The 17,971-nt window shown below is 37.1% G+C and overlaps 1 protein-coding gene across 1 annotated transcript in view; it reads left to right on the top strand.

Moving 5' to 3' along the window:
* Slc4a5 (solute carrier family 4 member 5) overlaps positions 1–17,971 on the top strand; it is a 106,230-nt gene that overhangs the window by 13,760 nt on the left and 74,499 nt on the right. The window contains exons 2-3 of the mRNA XM_076833608.1: positions 6,811–6,885; positions 14,716–14,910. Of these exons, the coding sequence (XP_076689723.1) occupies positions 6,813–6,885; positions 14,716–14,910 (268 nt within the window). The 5' untranslated portion in view covers positions 6,811–6,812. The remainder of the gene's footprint in view (positions 1–6,810; positions 6,886–14,715; positions 14,911–17,971) is intronic.

The following is a 17,971-nucleotide window of genomic DNA, read 5'->3' as shown; positions in this document are numbered from 1 at the left end:
ATTTTTTAAAAAATGGGCCCAATTTAATGGAAAATACAAATTAGACTCTGAAGGTCAAGGGTAGTTGGTATGTTTTCTTTCATGTGGAAGCTAGAAAGGACAAAGGAAAAGAAAAGAAAGGTGGTGAGGAGAAGATCTCATGAAAATCAAAGGGACATCAATAGAGTAGAGGAAAGGGAACGGGGGTGGGGCAGGAAGAAGGGTAGAGAAAGAAGAAATAATGGGAATAATGCTGACCAAATTATATTGTTGTGTATATGTGTAAATATGTAATAATAAGTCCTATCATTATGTACAACTATAATGCACCAATAAAAATATGGAAAAAAATTACACATAAGGAGTTATTGCCCTTAAAATGGTGATTTTAAAAGTGCCCCTAGATCAGCAGTTGTAGCTATAGCTGCTTGTTGAAAATGCAAATTCCCAGTCTCTATCCCAGATCTACTGAATTCAAAATTCTGCGGTGGGATTGACATGCTGCATTTTAACAAGCCCTAAAGTGACTCTGAGGCACCCTTGAGTTTGAGAACTACTGCTTCAAATTGCTGGTCTGGGGAAGTAGCTCAGGGGTAGAGCATTTAGTGCAAGACGGTGGGTTCAGGGGGCTGGAGGTGTTGCTCAGTGGTAGAGCTCTTGCCTAGCATGTGTGAAGCACTGGATTCGATCCTCAACATCACATCAAATAAAACAAAATAAACTTATTGTGTCCATTTACAACTAAAAATATTTAAGAAAAATAAAAAGGCCCTGTGTTCAATCCCCAGGGCAACACAAAACAACAACAAAAATATAATTCATGGCCTGGGATTGTGGCTCAGTGGCAGAGTGCTTGCCTCTCAAGTATGAGGCACTGGGTTCGATCCTCAGCACCACATGGAAATAAATAAATAAAATAAAGACATTGTGTTCATATACAACTAAAAAAATTTTTAAATACAATTTACTATGATATATCAAAGTGCATAAATATATTCTACAATCATCTATGACTGATTAAAATTAAAAAAAAGTTTAAAAAAGAAACATGATTCACTTTGAACAAGTAGATTTAATCATGAATTTTCAAGGATATAATTATCACATAAAGTGGGAACACATGTATCATATTAAACTATTTGCCTTAAATTTTAAGATAAAAATAATATAAAGCCATAATTTAAAAACCAATTAAAACATGTAAGAGCTTATGATAAAAAGCAATGGAACTCCATCCTGGCTTTTCTCATACTCCAAAGTGACACTTCCAAAATCCAACCAAAAAGGCTTCTTTTTAGCTTTTCTATTGATTATATATAGAACAACAACAATAATAATTTATTTATGTAAAACATGGAAGATATAAGTAAAATAACACCATTAAATCTTACCTCTCCTGGAGGTAAACTGAAACTAGTGTGTGTTGCTTCTCTGCATGATTTCATACTTATAAATATAACAATAAGCAAGATTGGTGGTATTTTACATGCTTTAAAATTTTATATAAATAGTACTTTGTAACTTTTTATAACTTGCTTTTTAAAATCATTTTTTTTTTGAGATTTATGCTTGTTATGGAATTCATGCCTAGGGTTGGGGAAAGTGACTATTGGCAATCAAGGGCCTGTGTCACTACCTGAACAAAATGAAGTTCTATAAACAGGGAAGAAGAGAAGGGAATGAATGTTGGACAGTGTAGGAGACACTTCTAGATGATCACCCCCAATGCCATTTCTCCTTTCTTTCCTTACTAAAAGAATGCCCTAATATAGCATATTATTTGCCTACTTAAAACTTGATTACCCAAGTCCTTTGTGACATTGTTCCAGAGCTAAAGCCTTTTGAGAAACTGAGGCAGTTTGAAGATCTCCCTATTTAAACCCCAATTCTTGCAACCAAGTCAGAAAGATTTCAGACATATTGCTTGGAGTAATAAGCATGCTTTGTTGAAGGGCTAGGAAAAGGGAAAAGGAAATTCTCAAGGGGGAAAGTGTGTCCTCTCAGAGAGGAGAGAAATGATGTGTCTCTCCTATATTCGAGTTTTATGAAGATCCTAGAGAATCTTCCAGAGAGTCCTGCCCAGGTCCACCTCTTGACTTTTGACTGTCAGCAAGGTGACATCAGACTTTCAAGTCCCCAATGTCATGGCAACTCTAGGTCCCCTTTGCCCATGTGGAACCATCTAATTGGCTTCTTAATCATACATTCTTATAGATTTTATGGTTAGGAGGAACTATCCTTATCTTCCAGAATCTGGTCTGTGCAAAGGGTCACAAAAGTCTCTCCATTCAACTAACTTCCTCTTATCAATGTTATTTCATGTCCGCATTTCCTTGCAGATAACAGGTAGTTTGCTGAGGAATATGACATATCCTGTCCACTTAGGCCAGGCAGGGTTGCAGGCAAATTGCTTTTTGGCAAAGAAAGCATGTGGGGGTCAGCACAGTGGGTCCATTTTATAGAATTTTTCTCTTAACCTAGTGTTCCCACCATCCTCATCTTTCTGTCCCCTAACAATATGACTCATATGTGGTTGAATGACAAAAGATAGTTAGTAGTTTAAACAGGTAAAAGGTTTCATTGTTCTCCATAACAAGATGTTGAAGTACAGGATATCCAGCACTGGTAGTATGAAGACATTAAGAACCTGACTTCTTCCTCCCTGTGAATTTGTAGTTAGCTTATGACCTTCATTCTCTACACTCCAGGAATAGTTTGCCAGATAAAACAGTTTGCCTAGTTATAATTAAATTTCAGCTGTCAATGAATTTTTTTTTAGTACAAATAGAGCCTAAAAATTGCATGGGATATAACTTACATGAAAAATTGTCATTTATCTGAAATTCAAATTCAACTGGGCGAACTATTTTGATTTGCTGAATCTATAAATGCTATCTGGAAAGAAAGAAGGAAAAGCAAAGGGACTTTCTTTTGTAGAGACTTTATCTAGGAAGGGACTCTTCCCAGATCTTTCTGATATTTCTGTAGCCAGAAACAGCTAAAGGGCATCTTGGGGAAGTGATTATTTTTAGTTGGCCACAGGGCTGCCTTGAATCCAATCAGAGCAGAAAGTGAGATGGATATCAGGCAGGTAGTTTATAGCATCCACCACAGATGTCCTATGCCATCTTTCATTTCTCTATCCTCTGGTGGTGATATTCAAAGTATTTAACAATCAATATGACATTGACACTGACCAATTAGAGTGTAGCTGACCATGAAGAATAAGTACCTGCCAAGATCAGCAGCCAATGATAGTCATATTGGTGGGTACCTGCTAATATCACAGTTTTTGGTAAAATTAATATTTACTTTTATTTACTAGGACTGTAAAAATATTGATAACAGTTGAGTAGAGGGTGCCATCTTTACTTTCCATTTTTCTAACTCTTTATTCTTGACAGATTTTTGATATCCTCTCAAATATGTCCGTCAAATATATCAAGATAATTTTTTCTTGAATACATCATGTCCAGAGCCTGCTCTAAGACATCCTCATTGTTTTCTGAGCCTCTGTGTAGCTCCTCTGCTAGAACTTCACTTTGCCAGTCTCTCTCTCTCTCTCTCTCTCTCTCTCTCTCTCTCTCTCTCTCTCTCTTGGTACCAGGAATTGAACCCAGAATGCTTAATCACTGAGCCACATCCCTAGCATTTTAATGTTTTATTTTGACACAGGGACTCACTAAGTTGCTTAGGGTCTTGCAAAGTTGCTGAGGATCTTGCTAGGTTGCTGAGGCTGGCTTTGAACATGTAATCCTCCTGCCTCAGCCCCCAAGGTTGCTGGGATTACAGGTTTGCTCCACTGCACCCAGCTGCCTTGCCAGTCTTATTTTTTTTTTATTTTTTAATTTTTTTTTTTGGTGCTAGGGATTGAACCCAGGACCTTGTGCATGTGAGGCAAGTATTCTACCAACTGAGCTATAGCCCCAGTCCCTTGCCAGTCTTTTGTGGTAAATTTCATTTCAAATCCTGGCTGTATTCCTTTCTTAATACTCCTTCATCTTGCTGAAGTTCTTCCTTCAATCATTTCCTGAGGGAAAAAAATCATAATAAGTAAATTTTTGAGGCATTTTTATGTCTTAAAGTGCCCTTAATCTACTTTTACATTTGATCGATAGCTTGATTGGGACTAGAGTTCTAGATTGGTAATATTTTTTTTTCCTCACATTTGGAGGTACTCTCTTGTAGCTTCCACTGTAGTGATCGAGATAATGACAATTCTCATGTCTTATTTTTTGTAGGTGACTTATTTTCTTCTGGAAGCTTCTAAGATTTTTTTAAAATTTTTGTTTTTTAGGGGTATATTTTTTGGTAAGTACTCTTAACCCATGATGTTCTAACACTTCATGATGATGTGACTTGCAGTCTTACCTGAATATAAATATGTGTGTGCGTGTGTGTGTGTATGTATGTATGTGTGTGTGTGAGTATGTATATGTATATATCTTTGTATTTGTGTTCTGTTACCTGACATATTGACATATTCCTTCAGCTTTATGTTATCTTTTATTAAAAGTTTTTCTTCTAGAATTTTAATTGCCAAGTATTCTTTCCTATTTGAAAGTTCCAGGTTTATAGCATTCTACTTTTATTTTTGTTATAGATACAATGCTTTTTCTTGTCTTCTTAGAAATGTTAATTATGTAGGTTGTTTTTAATGTTTTCCTTCTCTGCTTTCTATGGTTCCTTGGCTCCTTTCTCCTAGGACTTCCCCTTCTTGTCGATTTTGGTCTCTGTCATTCTGGTGATTCCTGTCTGCCTGCTCATATTTGGAGTGGAGCTGTCAAGTCTGTGTGGACAGGCTGAACTTATTGAATGATGGGCTCACAGTGGGCAGTTGGATGGAACCTTCACCATTTTGTTAGAGGTCCCCAAAATATAGAATCTGTAAGTCTTCCAGTCTCTTACCTGGAGGATCTAAGCTTCATTTATTTTCTAGGGACCAGATAAGCAGAGAACTGTGGAGTAACAGTCTTTATTTCACTCCCTTTCCTTCTTAGCTATCTAGGGGCCTTCAGATTTAGCCTCTCCTTCTTCCAGGAGTTTGAAGCCTAGAAGAAATCTGAGGTTTTTTTCCCCTCTGTAACACTAGTGATTGAACACAGGGGCGTTTTACCACTCAGCTACATCTCCAGCTCCCCCGCCTCTCTCTCTAAATATATATATATATATATATATATATATATATATATATATATATATATATATATATATTTTTTTTTTTTTTTAATTTTAATTTTAATTTTTTTTTGCTAAATTGCTAAGGCTGGCCTAAAACTTGGGATCCTCCTGCCTCAGCCTCCTGAGTTTTTGGGATTTTAGGTGGGCTCACCACACTTGGCTGAGATCTGAAGATTTAACTGACTTTTTAGGAAGATTCTCAAAGAAATTCCCCTGTCTTCAGCACCACTGTACATCCTGGTCTTCAGTTGTAACTACTGCCTCTGATTTCCTCTTTTTCTATTTTTAAGAAACATTTTGCATAAGTAGAAGCTATCTAATCCCTGAAAGTTCAGATAAAGCTTTTTTTTTTTTTAAATGTGTTCCTGGTATTTATTTATTTTTCTACAAAAGTAGAAAAACCAATGATGACCCTTTTGAATCTATTATTAATAGTTATTGTTGATTCAGGTTTTCTAATTCTTTTTAAGTAAATTTTGAAATTTTGGTTATTTTTATAGTAAAGTATCTTTTATTAACCTTATGACTAAAAGATAGAGTTCCAGAAATAGACTATATGGGTTTGAACCTATTTCTCTATCTGGACATTAATTTAAGCTCTGTTTTCCTCAGTTTGCTCATCAATAAAATAGAAATAATCAGAATAGGGTTGTAATTCAATGGTAGAGTACTTGCTTAGCGTGTGTGAGGCCCCAGATTTGATTTCTAAGACCATAAAAAGAGAGCAAAGTGGTAATAATAATGTTTCTTATCTCTTAGATGTTGTTGAGAAAATTCAGTTAAGTAGTACACACAAAGCATTTAAAATAGAGCCTGGCACAGTAATGGCAGCTATTTTATCTAAGTTTTAAAGTCCATTTGCATGAATTTTTTTCATGGAATTCTCTTATAATCCTTGAATTCTCTACTCTATTTTTAGTTATGTCCTTTTTTTTATTCCTTATGTTGTTACCTTGTGAATATTCTCTTTTATTCTGGAGTCATCTTGTGTAGCGTGCCTTGTAAATAATCTTTCCAAATAATTGCCCTTGGATTTGTTAATCATCTTTATACTTGTTTTCTATTTTCTGCTTTTATCTTTTATATTTACATTCTTCTACTTTTTTTCTTTGGGTTTTAGTTCTTGTTCTTTTGGCTTCTTTAGTTGAATGCTTATCACATTTATTTACTTCCCTTCTTTCCTTCTCCCTCCCTCCCCCTTTTCTCCTTCTCTCTAATTCCTTCTAAGTGTGCTGCATCCCATACATTTAAATATATAGTAGTTGAAAATGTTGAGTTCCAAATATTTAATAGTTTCCATTGTTATATTCTATCAAATCATGACTAGAAATTATTTTTAGTAACACACAATAGAAATACTGAGGCTTTTTGTGGCCTGCTATGTGTGCTCTCTTTGTAAATGCTCCATTTTTACTTGAAAAAAAGATAGGTTCTATTTGTTGGAAATGCACACATATATACATATATATGTATATTTATACACATACCTATATATGTAAATTTGAGAATCTTCTTTTGCTTTAGTTTTTTTCACATGCATTAAGGTCTCCCACTCTGAGTACAGGATTTGACAACTTGTCCTTGACCTTGAAATCCTGGCCTTTTTTGTTGCATACATTTTTGAGGCTTTGTTCATCTTTTACTTTATAGTCATGAAGGTGGAAGAAGAGAAGGCTGGGGCAGGAAAACTGGACCCCATGTACTACAGGAGATGTCCGGATCAAGGTAAAGATACTTTGAAAACATGATGCAAATCCTAGGAAGCTCTGAGAATTTCTTCGTGTCAGGCTCGGGATAGAGCTCAGAGATAGAGTGTGGGCTTAACATATGCCAGTAATTCTCCTGAGAATTCCTGGTCATAACAGCATTTCCAGTTAGACACTCTGGAGAGCTGGTCTTTTTCCTTGACTCACCAGTGTCTCCTTGAAGCAGGTAGGACCAACCTTCACCATGTGTTAAAGTGACCATGTGATTGGGCAGGAGATAGGAAACTGGCACTCTGCCTGCATGAATTAGGTCACAGCTTCATCAGCATAAATTTACCTAATTTTACCAGATATACAAACTATGATTAGTGTTAAATAGCAACATTTAGTAGATTCTGAAAATGGCAGCTTAATTAAAAGCATTGCAAGAGGTATTAAAGGGTGTTTTTGTTGTTGCAGAATTGCCAACTCAGTGGCCCTAAGCCTTCAGAACAGTCAGATGGTTGCTGATTTAACAACATTCTGATGTGATTTTTTTTTTATTTTACTATTGTGCAAAAGCAGATACATTCAGTAGAAACTGTGCTTTAAATTTTAAATTTTGATCTTTTCCTTGGGCTAGTAATATGCTGAACAATATTCTCTCATGTTGCTGGGCAGTGGCAGTGAGCTGCACTGCCAGTCAACTAGGAGATCTTGATGGGAAACCATTGATACTTCCTCACTCAGCTAGGATGCTAAATGCTCAGAAGGTTCAATGTATTAAGTGCATTTTCAGCTTATGATATTTTCACTTTATAATGGGTTTATCTAGATGTAACTCACTGTAAGTTGAGGAGCACCTGTATTCTATAAAGTACAGATCTTAGGAAGGGGCAACCTGGTAGACCTGGTGCTCCTACTATTATCCCAGCCCTACTTGGAAGGAGGCATTAACCTTGCTTTCAGCTGGACGCTTGCTGAGCTGCAGAATATGTAGGACCTCTCTGGGGCTGTTGATGGATCAAGAGGAATGCAGTGTAGAGTTCCTAGGAAAGCTTGGCATGCAAGATATTCACCATGGGAAAAGAGGTCCTGCAGAGCCAGGAAGTAGAATTTGGGGTTAAGGGAGGAGTAGCCTCTCCACACAGTTCACCAACTAAACAGTCATGCTCTGATGATTATGACAGGAGTCAGGAAAAAGTGGGACAAGTTAGATGTGGGGCAGAGAGTAAAACATTCCCTCAATAGCCATGTCCTCTGTGTTCTTTAGTATGCATATTCTTCATGTGTATAGTCCCATGATTACAATTTTCATAAGCATGTTCCCATTCATGATCCCATCCTATCCTCTCAAATACCTTGCCAAACCAGTAGAGAAAAGATTTTCATTTCCATATTACAGATGAGGACAGTAAGTCCAGAGAGGTGGGAGGCCTATGGCCACAGAGTAGATAAAAACAAGCCAGAGATTACCAAGGGTAGCAGACTCTTGGGTAGAGGCTTTTCTGATGCACATATTGCTTCTCATTTCTGTTCCTGGCCTCAGTGGTAGAGAACAGGAACTTGAAACTCCCAAGCATACTAAGCTATTAGACTGGAACTATTTACCTCAAAATACTGGTGTTCTAGAATTACAGCTTCCTTAAGAAAATGTAGTGCAGCTTAAGAAAATGTAGTGTAGGGTATAGACCAGTGGTTTAGCACCTGCTTATCAGGCACAGGACCCTGGGTTCAATCCCTGGCGATATACACATATGAAGTCACACTGTACTGGGGAGGTAAGAGGATGGAAGAGAGTTTGTCATTTTTATACTATTGTAGAATTAAGCAACCAATCTATGACAAATAAAAAAAGCTTTAGGTCTATCCTGAAGCTAAACTATGAGAAATTTCTAAAATATAGTAGTAACAAACAAAAATGACCACAGAGATTTCCAGTTTTCACTTTGACATGTAAAGAGCTTCAAAGTTGTCACTCCCACTCACACAAAATAGCTGAACAAGCTGAACAATCAATCATTTTTCTTTGATGCAAAAAAGAACTGAGGCCACAGGAGCAAAATACCATCCCAGTAATTGGAAAGCAAATATAGAGAATACAGGTCAGCTTATCTAAATCCAAACCTGATGAAGCGAGTAACTGGTACCAACACTGAAATGATAATTTCAACAAATCAATGAGGGCTGAATGTGGACTAATTTGAGAGTTAGAGATTCCCAGGGCCTAGTCTAAGAAGCCCTCACAATTTCATGACTCTTACCTCCACAAGTCCTACCACCATCTTTCAGTGAAGATCAGCAAAAAATTCTCTCATGTTTGTTCAGGAGGGGAAATGTTTTGAAATATGCCCAGAGTATTATCCACAATAAAGATCTACCCATAGAGGTGTGTGTGGGGGAAGACTTTGCCAGAGCCTAATCCAACTTTGTGGAAGAGAAAGTACCCAACTCAGTTTCCTGCCTTAACAGGAAAGTTGGGAAAAAACACACTTGAAAGACACAGCACATGGATACTGGCTTGCTAAAAGGGTGGGACCTAATCATAGGATTATACAATTCTTTGCTTCCTCCCATAAGTCGCCACCACTTCAGCAGGGCTTCTGTATAATAGCAGTGGCTCCTAACTGAAAGAATTGCAAAGCCCAGACCCTAAGAAGGAGTTTCTAGGGAAACCTAAAAACAACAGAGGTACAATAACAAGGACACAAGAGGAAACGGAAAATCTCTGACACTACTATAGCAAATAGTAAACATTGCCTAATCACTTACTAGAGAAACATAAAACCTCACACCAAAGGCTTACTTACCTCATAGTAATTCATATTGGGACAAACAATATCTTTGACTTTTAATTTTTTGGTATTAAGGTTCTAACTTGAATCACTTTCATTCTGAATACTGATACTACTTTCTTCTTTTGGACCTTACACTTCATTTGTTTTCCTTTATTCTTCTCCCTCCTCCTCCTCCCCTCTTCATATTCCTCCTCCTCCTCTTCTTCTTCAATTATCAGAACTTTACACTTTGTTTTGTTTTCTTTTTTTTTGAATTATCAGACCAGAAATTTAAAAATAACTGATGAATATGCTTGAAGTTCTAATGGGAACAGTGGAAAATATGCAAAAGCAGGTGTATAATCTAAGCCGATAACACTCTAAGAAAGAATACAAAATAAGTGCTCAAAAATACTATAACAGAAATGACTGATGCCTTCAATAGATTTATTAGCAGACTTGGTATGGCCAAGAAAAGAATCAGTGATCTTGAAGCTATGTCCATAGAAATTTCCCAAACCCAAAAAGAAAGAGGGAAAAGATGGGGAAAAAAATGAAACAAAATATACAAAGACTGTATAGAACAACTACAAAGGCAAAACATACACATAATGGGAATATCAGAGGGAGAAGAAAAAGAGAAAGGAACAGAAGAAATATTTGAAGTAATACTGGCTTAAGATTTTCCAAAATTAGGACTGAGGCTATAACTCAGTGTCAGAGTGCTTGCCTAGCACACATGAGGCACTGGGTTTGATGCTTAGTACTTCATAAAAATAAATAAATAAATAAATAAGGGCATGCTGTCCATCTATAACTACAAAAAATTTTTAAAAGATTTTCCAAAATTAAAGAAAGAAACTAAGCCGCAAATCTCTAAGGAAGATCAGAGAACATCATGCAGGATAAATATCAACAAGCTAGGCATATCATATTCAAGTAGAAAAAAAAACAAGAAGAAAGAGAAAGACTGTAAAAGTTAGAGGGGAAAAACTCTGCCTCTATGGAGGAACCATGTGAGCAAAAAGATAGTGGAATAAAATATTTACAGAATTAAAAGGGGGAAAATACCACTACCTAGATTTTTTTTTTTTTTTTATCCAGTGAAATTGTCCTTCTAAAGCAAAGGAGAGAAAATGACTTTCTAAAAAAGAAAAAAAAAAACTGAATTTGTTGTCAGTAGACCTCCTTTGCAAGAAATATTAAAAGAGCTTCTTCAAAGAGAAGGAAAATTATATAGACCAGATACTCAACTTTATACAAATAAAGAAATAGTATCATAGAAGGAATAACAGAAAAACATTTGTTCAAAATAATAATAGTAACAACATATTAGAGATTATAGCACATGGAGAAATAGGTAATCTGAATAGGTTATTCCTATTAAAGAAACAATAATAATAACAACAACAATAATAATAAACAACTTTCTAAAAATAAAGCACCAGGCCCAAATGGTGTTAGTAGTGAATTCTACCAAACTTTAAAGGAAGAAATGATACAACCTTCTATAACCTCCTTCAGAAAATATAAGCAGAGAGAATATTTCCTGACTTATTCTGTGAAGACAGTGTTACCCCAATTCTAAAACCAAATAATGACACTATAAAGATTTCATGTTCCAGGGATAAGAAGATTCAATATTGTTAAGGTGTCAGTTTTCCTAACATGATTCAATAAAGGTCCCAGCATGTTACTATTTGGGATACTGGTAAATTTGATTCTAAAGTTTATAGGGTAAGACAAAAAGCCCAGAATATCCAACACAATATTGCAGAAGAATAAAATGACACTATCCAACTTTAAGACCTTCTATAAAGCTCTGATGGTCAAGACAGTGTAGTACTGGCAAAAGAATGGACAACTTGGTCAATGGAACAGAAGAGACAGCCCAGAAATGGACCCAGAAAAATATAGTCAATTGATCTTTGACAAAGAAGCAAAGAGAATTTATGGAGAAAGGATAGTCTTTTCAACAAATGTGCTGGAATTAGACCTCCATATTTTAAAAAATGAATCTAGACATAGTCCTTACACCTAAATTAATTTGCCAAATTAATTCATAGTGGATCTTAAACCTGAAATTCAAAACCATAAAACTTATAGAATGATAGCATAGGAAAAAAATCTAGGCGACTTTACAATTGGCAATCAGTTTTTAAGATACAATACCAATGTACAATGTGTGAAAGAAAAAAATGAAAAGGTAGACTTTATTAAAATTAAATTTTCTTCTTTGTGAAAGACATTGTTAAGAAAATGAAAGGAAAAAATCATAGATGAGGAAAATATATTTGCAAAATACATTTCTGGTAAAAGACTTGAATCCCAAAATATACAGAGAACTCTTAAAACTGAACAATAAGCAAACAAAAAACCCTTTGTGTGTGTGTATATGTGTATGTGTGTGTGTGTGTGTGTGTGTGTGTGTGTGTGTGGTGTTAGAGATCAAATCCAGGGCCTTGTGCCTTCAAGGCAAGCACTCTACCAACTGAGCTATAGCCCCAGCCCAAAGAACCCAATTTTTAAATGGGCAAAACAAACAGACATCTCACCAAAGAAGATACCCAGATGGCAACTAAATGTACAAAAAGAAGCTCAAGGTTGTATGTCATTAGGGAATTGAAAATTAAAGCAAAAACACTACGCTCTTGTTAGAATGGCTAAAATCCAAAACAAATAACCTTGACAATGTCAAATGCTGATGAGGCTGCAGAGCAACAAGAATGTTCTTCCATTGCTGGTGGAAATGCAAACGATACAATCACTTTGGAAGATAGTATGGCAATTGTTACAAAGCTAAACATAGTCTTATTGTATAAACTAGCACTCGTGGTCGAGATATTTACTCAATTTTATTAGAACAAGCAGAAATCCCATCTCCTCATTCTTGCTTGTCTATAACATTGATGACCAGATATGGCTTTGACAGGTAATCCAGGAGCAAGTTTCTCAGTCCAAAATGCCAACTACCCTCTTTGGTTGTTACTGGAAATCATGCATTCCACTGAGTGCCATTTTTTCTTTTTTAACTAACAACCAAGAACTACACAGACTACTTACCTAAAAACGTTTTACCAGAAAAGGGTGTATTTAGGTTTCTCAAAGTCAACAAGAACCTTAAGTCAGAATTCCACCAAGAAGCCCTATTGCCATGTAACCCTGGATAATACACATTGCCCCCAGTAAGTCTGTGAACAGAGGCAGCTGGAATTCCTCAGTTCTCAGAAAGCATATTCTGTTACTAGTTTAACATCAGAGTTGTCTTGAATTAGTCAACAAATTTAAAAATAATTAATAAAGTTAGTACAGTTTTAGATTTACAGAGTAATGAATTCCTCCTACTCCCACCTTTACCCGAGCTCTACTCCCACATGGTTTCCCCTATTGTTAACATCTTGCATTAGTGTGGTACATTTGTTACAATTAATAAATAAATATTGATACATTATTATCAACTATAGTCCAAAGTTCACGCTTCCTGTTGTACATAGATACTTCTGTGGCTTTTGACAAATGCATAATGACATGCACTTATAAACCATTACTGAATCATATGGAATAGCTTCACTACCATAAAAAATCCCATTTCATCTACTAATTCTGCTCCTCCCTTCCCCTAAGTCTCTTTTCTACTATCTCTATTATTTTGCCTTTTTGAAAATGTCAAATAATTGGAGTCATACATCATGTGGCCTTTCATACTGGCTCTTTCAGTTAGCAATATACATTTAAATTTCATGCATGTGTTTTCATGGTTTGGTAGCTCATTTATGTTTATCTCTGAATAATATCCTATTGTAAGGAAGTATCATTCTTTTTTATTAATTTAATTTTATTTTTTTACACAAATGGAGTACAACTTTTCATTTCTCTGATTGTACCTGACGTAGAGTCACACCATTCGTGCAATCATACCCATACATAGGGGTAATAAAGTCTATCTCATTCCACCATCTTCCCCCTTCACATACCCCCTCCCCTCCCCACCCCTGCTCAATCCAAAGTTCCTCCATTCTTCCCTTGCCCTGCCCTCCACCGTTATGGATCAGCATCCACTAATTAGAGAAAACATTTAGCCTTTGTTTTTTTGGGATTGGCTTACTCTGCTTAGCATGATATCCTCCAATTCTGTCCATTTTTTACCTGTAAATGCCATGATTTCATTTTTCCTTAAAGCTGAGTAATATTCCATCGTGTAAAAATGTATCACGGTTTCTTTATCCATTCATCTATTGAAGGGCATCGAGGCTGTTTCCACAGTTTAGCTATTGAGAATTGAGCTGCTACAAACATTGAGGTGGCTGCATTGCTGTGGTGTGCTGATTTTAAGTCCTTTGATTATAGACAGGAGTGGGATAACTGGGTCAAATAGTGGTTCCATTCCAAGTTGTCTAAGGAATCTCCATACCGCTTTCCAAAGTGGTTTTACCATTTTGCAATCCCATCAGTAATGAATCAATATACTTTTTCCCCCACACCCTCGCCAGCACTCACTGTTGCTTAAATTCTTGATAATTGCCATTCTGACTGGAGTGAGATGATATCTTAGATTGGTTTTGATTTGCATTTCTCTAATGCAATTTTTTAATAAATTTGTTGATCAATTGTATTTCTTCTTTTGTGAAGTGTCTGCTCATTTCATTAGCCCATTTATTGATTGGGTTATTTGTTTTTTGGTGTTAAGTTTTTTGAGTTTTTTATATACCCTAGAGATTAGTGTTCTGTCTGATGTGTGTGTGGTAAAAATTTGCTTCCATTCTGTAGGCTCTCTATTCACTCACTGATTGTTTCTTTTGCTGAAGTAGCTTTTTAGTTTGAATCCAATGATATAATGCCAATGTATAGTGTGTGAAAGAAAAAAAGACTTGTTACATACTAGTGTACAAGGTACTCCTTCTAGCAACTACTAAGGTGGTTCAGAAATGGAATTCTGTCAAACCTAAGTCTTGGGACTTTGGCCCCCATCCAGGCACCCCTTTGGCTTTCATTTTGCTTTTGTGACCCCATCTCTTTGTAACTAGTGGATATTATGGAGAAATGCCAATGTTTAGTAATTCTGCATCCCCTTCTCTTTTGTGCTGTGTTCATAGACTGCCCTTCCATCCACATTGGGCTTCCAGTCCCACGTTACTCTCAAAGAAAAAGTGATCAGAAGGGACATCTTTCAGGCCTACAAAAAGTTCGTTGGGGACTGCGGCCAGACAAGCCACAGCAGGAACAACTGAACAACCCAGGGAGAGGAACAAGCAGTCAGCACGGCAGCGTGGATTTTATCGGCAGGACTCGTGAGTTCTTTGACAGCACTTATTTATATTATGGGGATTCATCCTGCTAGTGGGTCCAGAGGGGCACAGCAGGGCAGAGGAGATTCTCTGGAGAATGTGGGTAATGCCTTTGTGACTCAACTTTGCTGTCAGGGCCCTACTGCTCTGCTTCCCTTCCTGATCAGCCTCCATGCCCATGAATGCTTACAATCAGCCTGAAGCCCTATGTCTCCCTATGTGGATTTTGAAACCGCCACATAGGTGTGTATGTGTATGTCAAGGTTTAATTTTTGGAATTATTTCTCTCTAAATTTCTAAATACTACATGGTTGTCTTAAGAACCAATAACAAACATGAGAATTTTGCCTGGGATGTTGCACTCAATCAACTTAACTCCTTGATATATACCTTGAACGTAAAGGGTTGGGACAGAATTGTCCAGTCATCTTGCATCATAGGGACCCTCAGAAGCATTCTTCCAGGCCCCTCAGTCCTTTCTCTATTCCTGTAGAAATCAGTTATGGGCTAATTAAAAGTCAGTATCTTGCTCCTTCCTGTGGAAAGAAAATTGTTAATCTTTAAAGGAGTAAAAAAGGATTGGAATCCTAGAGAACAGCTGTGACATTTGATTCTTTCTAGGCTTTAAAATGTTTCTGGGTACATGATTTCATCCTCAGCATATCTTAAATCTACCTAACAATGGTATTTAATTGGTTTCTACTATATACTTGTACCATCTTAAGCATGGCAAAATGAGATTATTTTATCATCTACACTTTCAAAAGAGTGTCAGATCAGTGACTGTGTCTTAGTGTCCCGGTAGGAAACCTATGCACCTCCTAAAGGTCACTGGAGCCACACTATCATGCAGATTCCTATACCAAATAAGACTCCTCATTGGCACCAAATCTACCAGGGGCCTGTGGCTTTTCCAGAGTAAATATGTCTGTGTTAAAGATGAAGCAGTGAGGAGTCCTTTGAAAGAGACCAGAATAAGAGATGTACTCTGATTAAAATATACATGCACACATAAAAACGCACATGCATAAGTACACACACACGCACACACACATACTCAAGAGTAGGAACATTAGAGGCTAAGAAGAAACCAAACCTGGTGGGCAGACCTCCGGCTCCCCATGTGAGTTCTGGATGCCAAAAGCATACTGATATGGTCTCATCCCCCAGACCCCCCCCCCAACCTACATTCAGGGGTGAGGTTGCCCTTTGAAAATTGAATTTGCTGAGTCCCTTCTGAATTAGAGAAGAGGAAAGAAGTTTAGAATTGATGTTCTGTGCTCAAAGGGTTTGGAGGAGGTAACACACCATATCACAAAAGTGGCTATGAACAGTGGGATTTTGGTTGCTTTGGTGGTTTCTGATCCAGTTAAGGGAACATTGGTTTAAACTGGAAACCAAAGGAGAGAGAACCAAAGGAATCCTTTGGTATATTTGTTCATTAGATACATTTCCTTTGTGGCCAATATACATACTGTGTGCATTATTGACTTGTCTCTGGCATGACTATGGAACAGGGGAGAGAATGGGAAAGCCTAGTAGGTCAGGACACTTCAGGTCATTTCTCCCAAGCTGGAATAAAGTAAGGATCCCTTTTGAAGAGAAAATAACTTCTTATGATTTCATGAAAATGCATTTGTATTTATTCTTCATCCCTTTTGTCATTTGACGCCTTAAACCTGAATCTCTAGTAATCACCACTGTAAACAGCATTCCCTCCTCAAGCTCAAGAGTTATTCTCCTAAAAGCAAAACAAAAAACTCTATTAGAAGAAAACTCTGAGTTAGTAACCCCTTAAGGAGAACTCATGTGGAGCACCCTAGTTTGCAAATGAACAAATGAAAACCCTGATAAGTATAAAGTTTTAATAATCTTACTCTTTGAGAGTTACCTAAAATGGACTCCAGCCTCCTCACCCACATCCTGGGGAGGTCTATGCCTTTGCTTAAATGTCTATGGGTTTCCAGAGGCTTCTAGTCTCAGTATCACCCTGGTTCTGAGTTCATGCCTGTGTATCTGCTATGTTTTCCTCCTGTATCTGCTCACTGCTTTCACTTCAGCGACAGTTCAGTTGTGGAGTTTTGTTCTTTGGTTTCCATTAAATTGGTGATTTAAGGCCTATGTGTGAGCAGCAGGTTTTGTGGAAGTTTTGGATTCGTGAACCTTGCAGAGATGGACAATCTTGAAAATGAGACACTAGGTATCCCTATTGTTAAAAATTCTCTGTCCACCAAAAATTTGTTCTTGGACACCATGCTCTGTAGTATCTCAGTCTTCTACCATATTTTTGGTGCTTCCTAGCCCACCATCACCACCCTTTTGGGTTTTCTCACAGTACCGTGTTGCTTGGTTTCAGAGTTCCCTTTTGGCTTAGAAAGGAGAAGAAGCAACTGTGTTAGGTTTTAAATGATAATATCTTTACTTTATTGCATTCATATTCACAAAAACAAAATAATAAAAACAACATGCAAGTGGAAGACTGAGACATTTTATACTTCCTAAATTATGAATTATGTGGAACATTCAACTGCCTTCTACCATTTTGGTTCTCTCAGAGTGGGTGAACGCCAGCAAGATGGGTGTCATTTTTCTCTTTTCCCCGTGGGGTCTCCTACAAATGCTCAGGGTCTTTCTAATTTCACACTGAAGTTGATACCCTTTCTAAAACTGGAGGAGCACAGTGACCTGGGGGACTCAGAAGAAAAAGGCTGAGAGATCCTTTGTTTAAATTTCTCAGCGAGCTTTGGCAGAGGTCCCCCTGCTCTGATACACTTGAGATCTTTCTGATCGTACATGAGCATTTTTGGGGAACTAGCCATGCACAAGCCAGCGTTTCCCAGTCCCCCTGACCCAGCTGAGCTTTCTTCCTTCCTCAGAGCCAGGGCCAAGGTGACTTTCCTTGAGCTTAATCTGCCTCTGCTTTGCTCAACTTTCTTTGACCGATTCCCCACACCTTCTTGTTCTATTTCATCACAGTGACTCAGTATTCCTTTATAACTCTTAGACTTACAATTTTCAAGAAGGTTCTCCATACCCTAGAATTTTACATGTGGAGACTCATGAT

This window comes from Callospermophilus lateralis, chromosome 14 (assembly GCF_048772815.1).
Source record: "Callospermophilus lateralis isolate mCalLat2 chromosome 14, mCalLat2.hap1, whole genome shotgun sequence".
Lineage (NCBI taxonomy): Eukaryota > Metazoa > Chordata > Mammalia > Rodentia > Sciuridae > Callospermophilus > Callospermophilus lateralis.
This window is presented reverse-complemented; position numbering and strand designations above follow the sequence as displayed.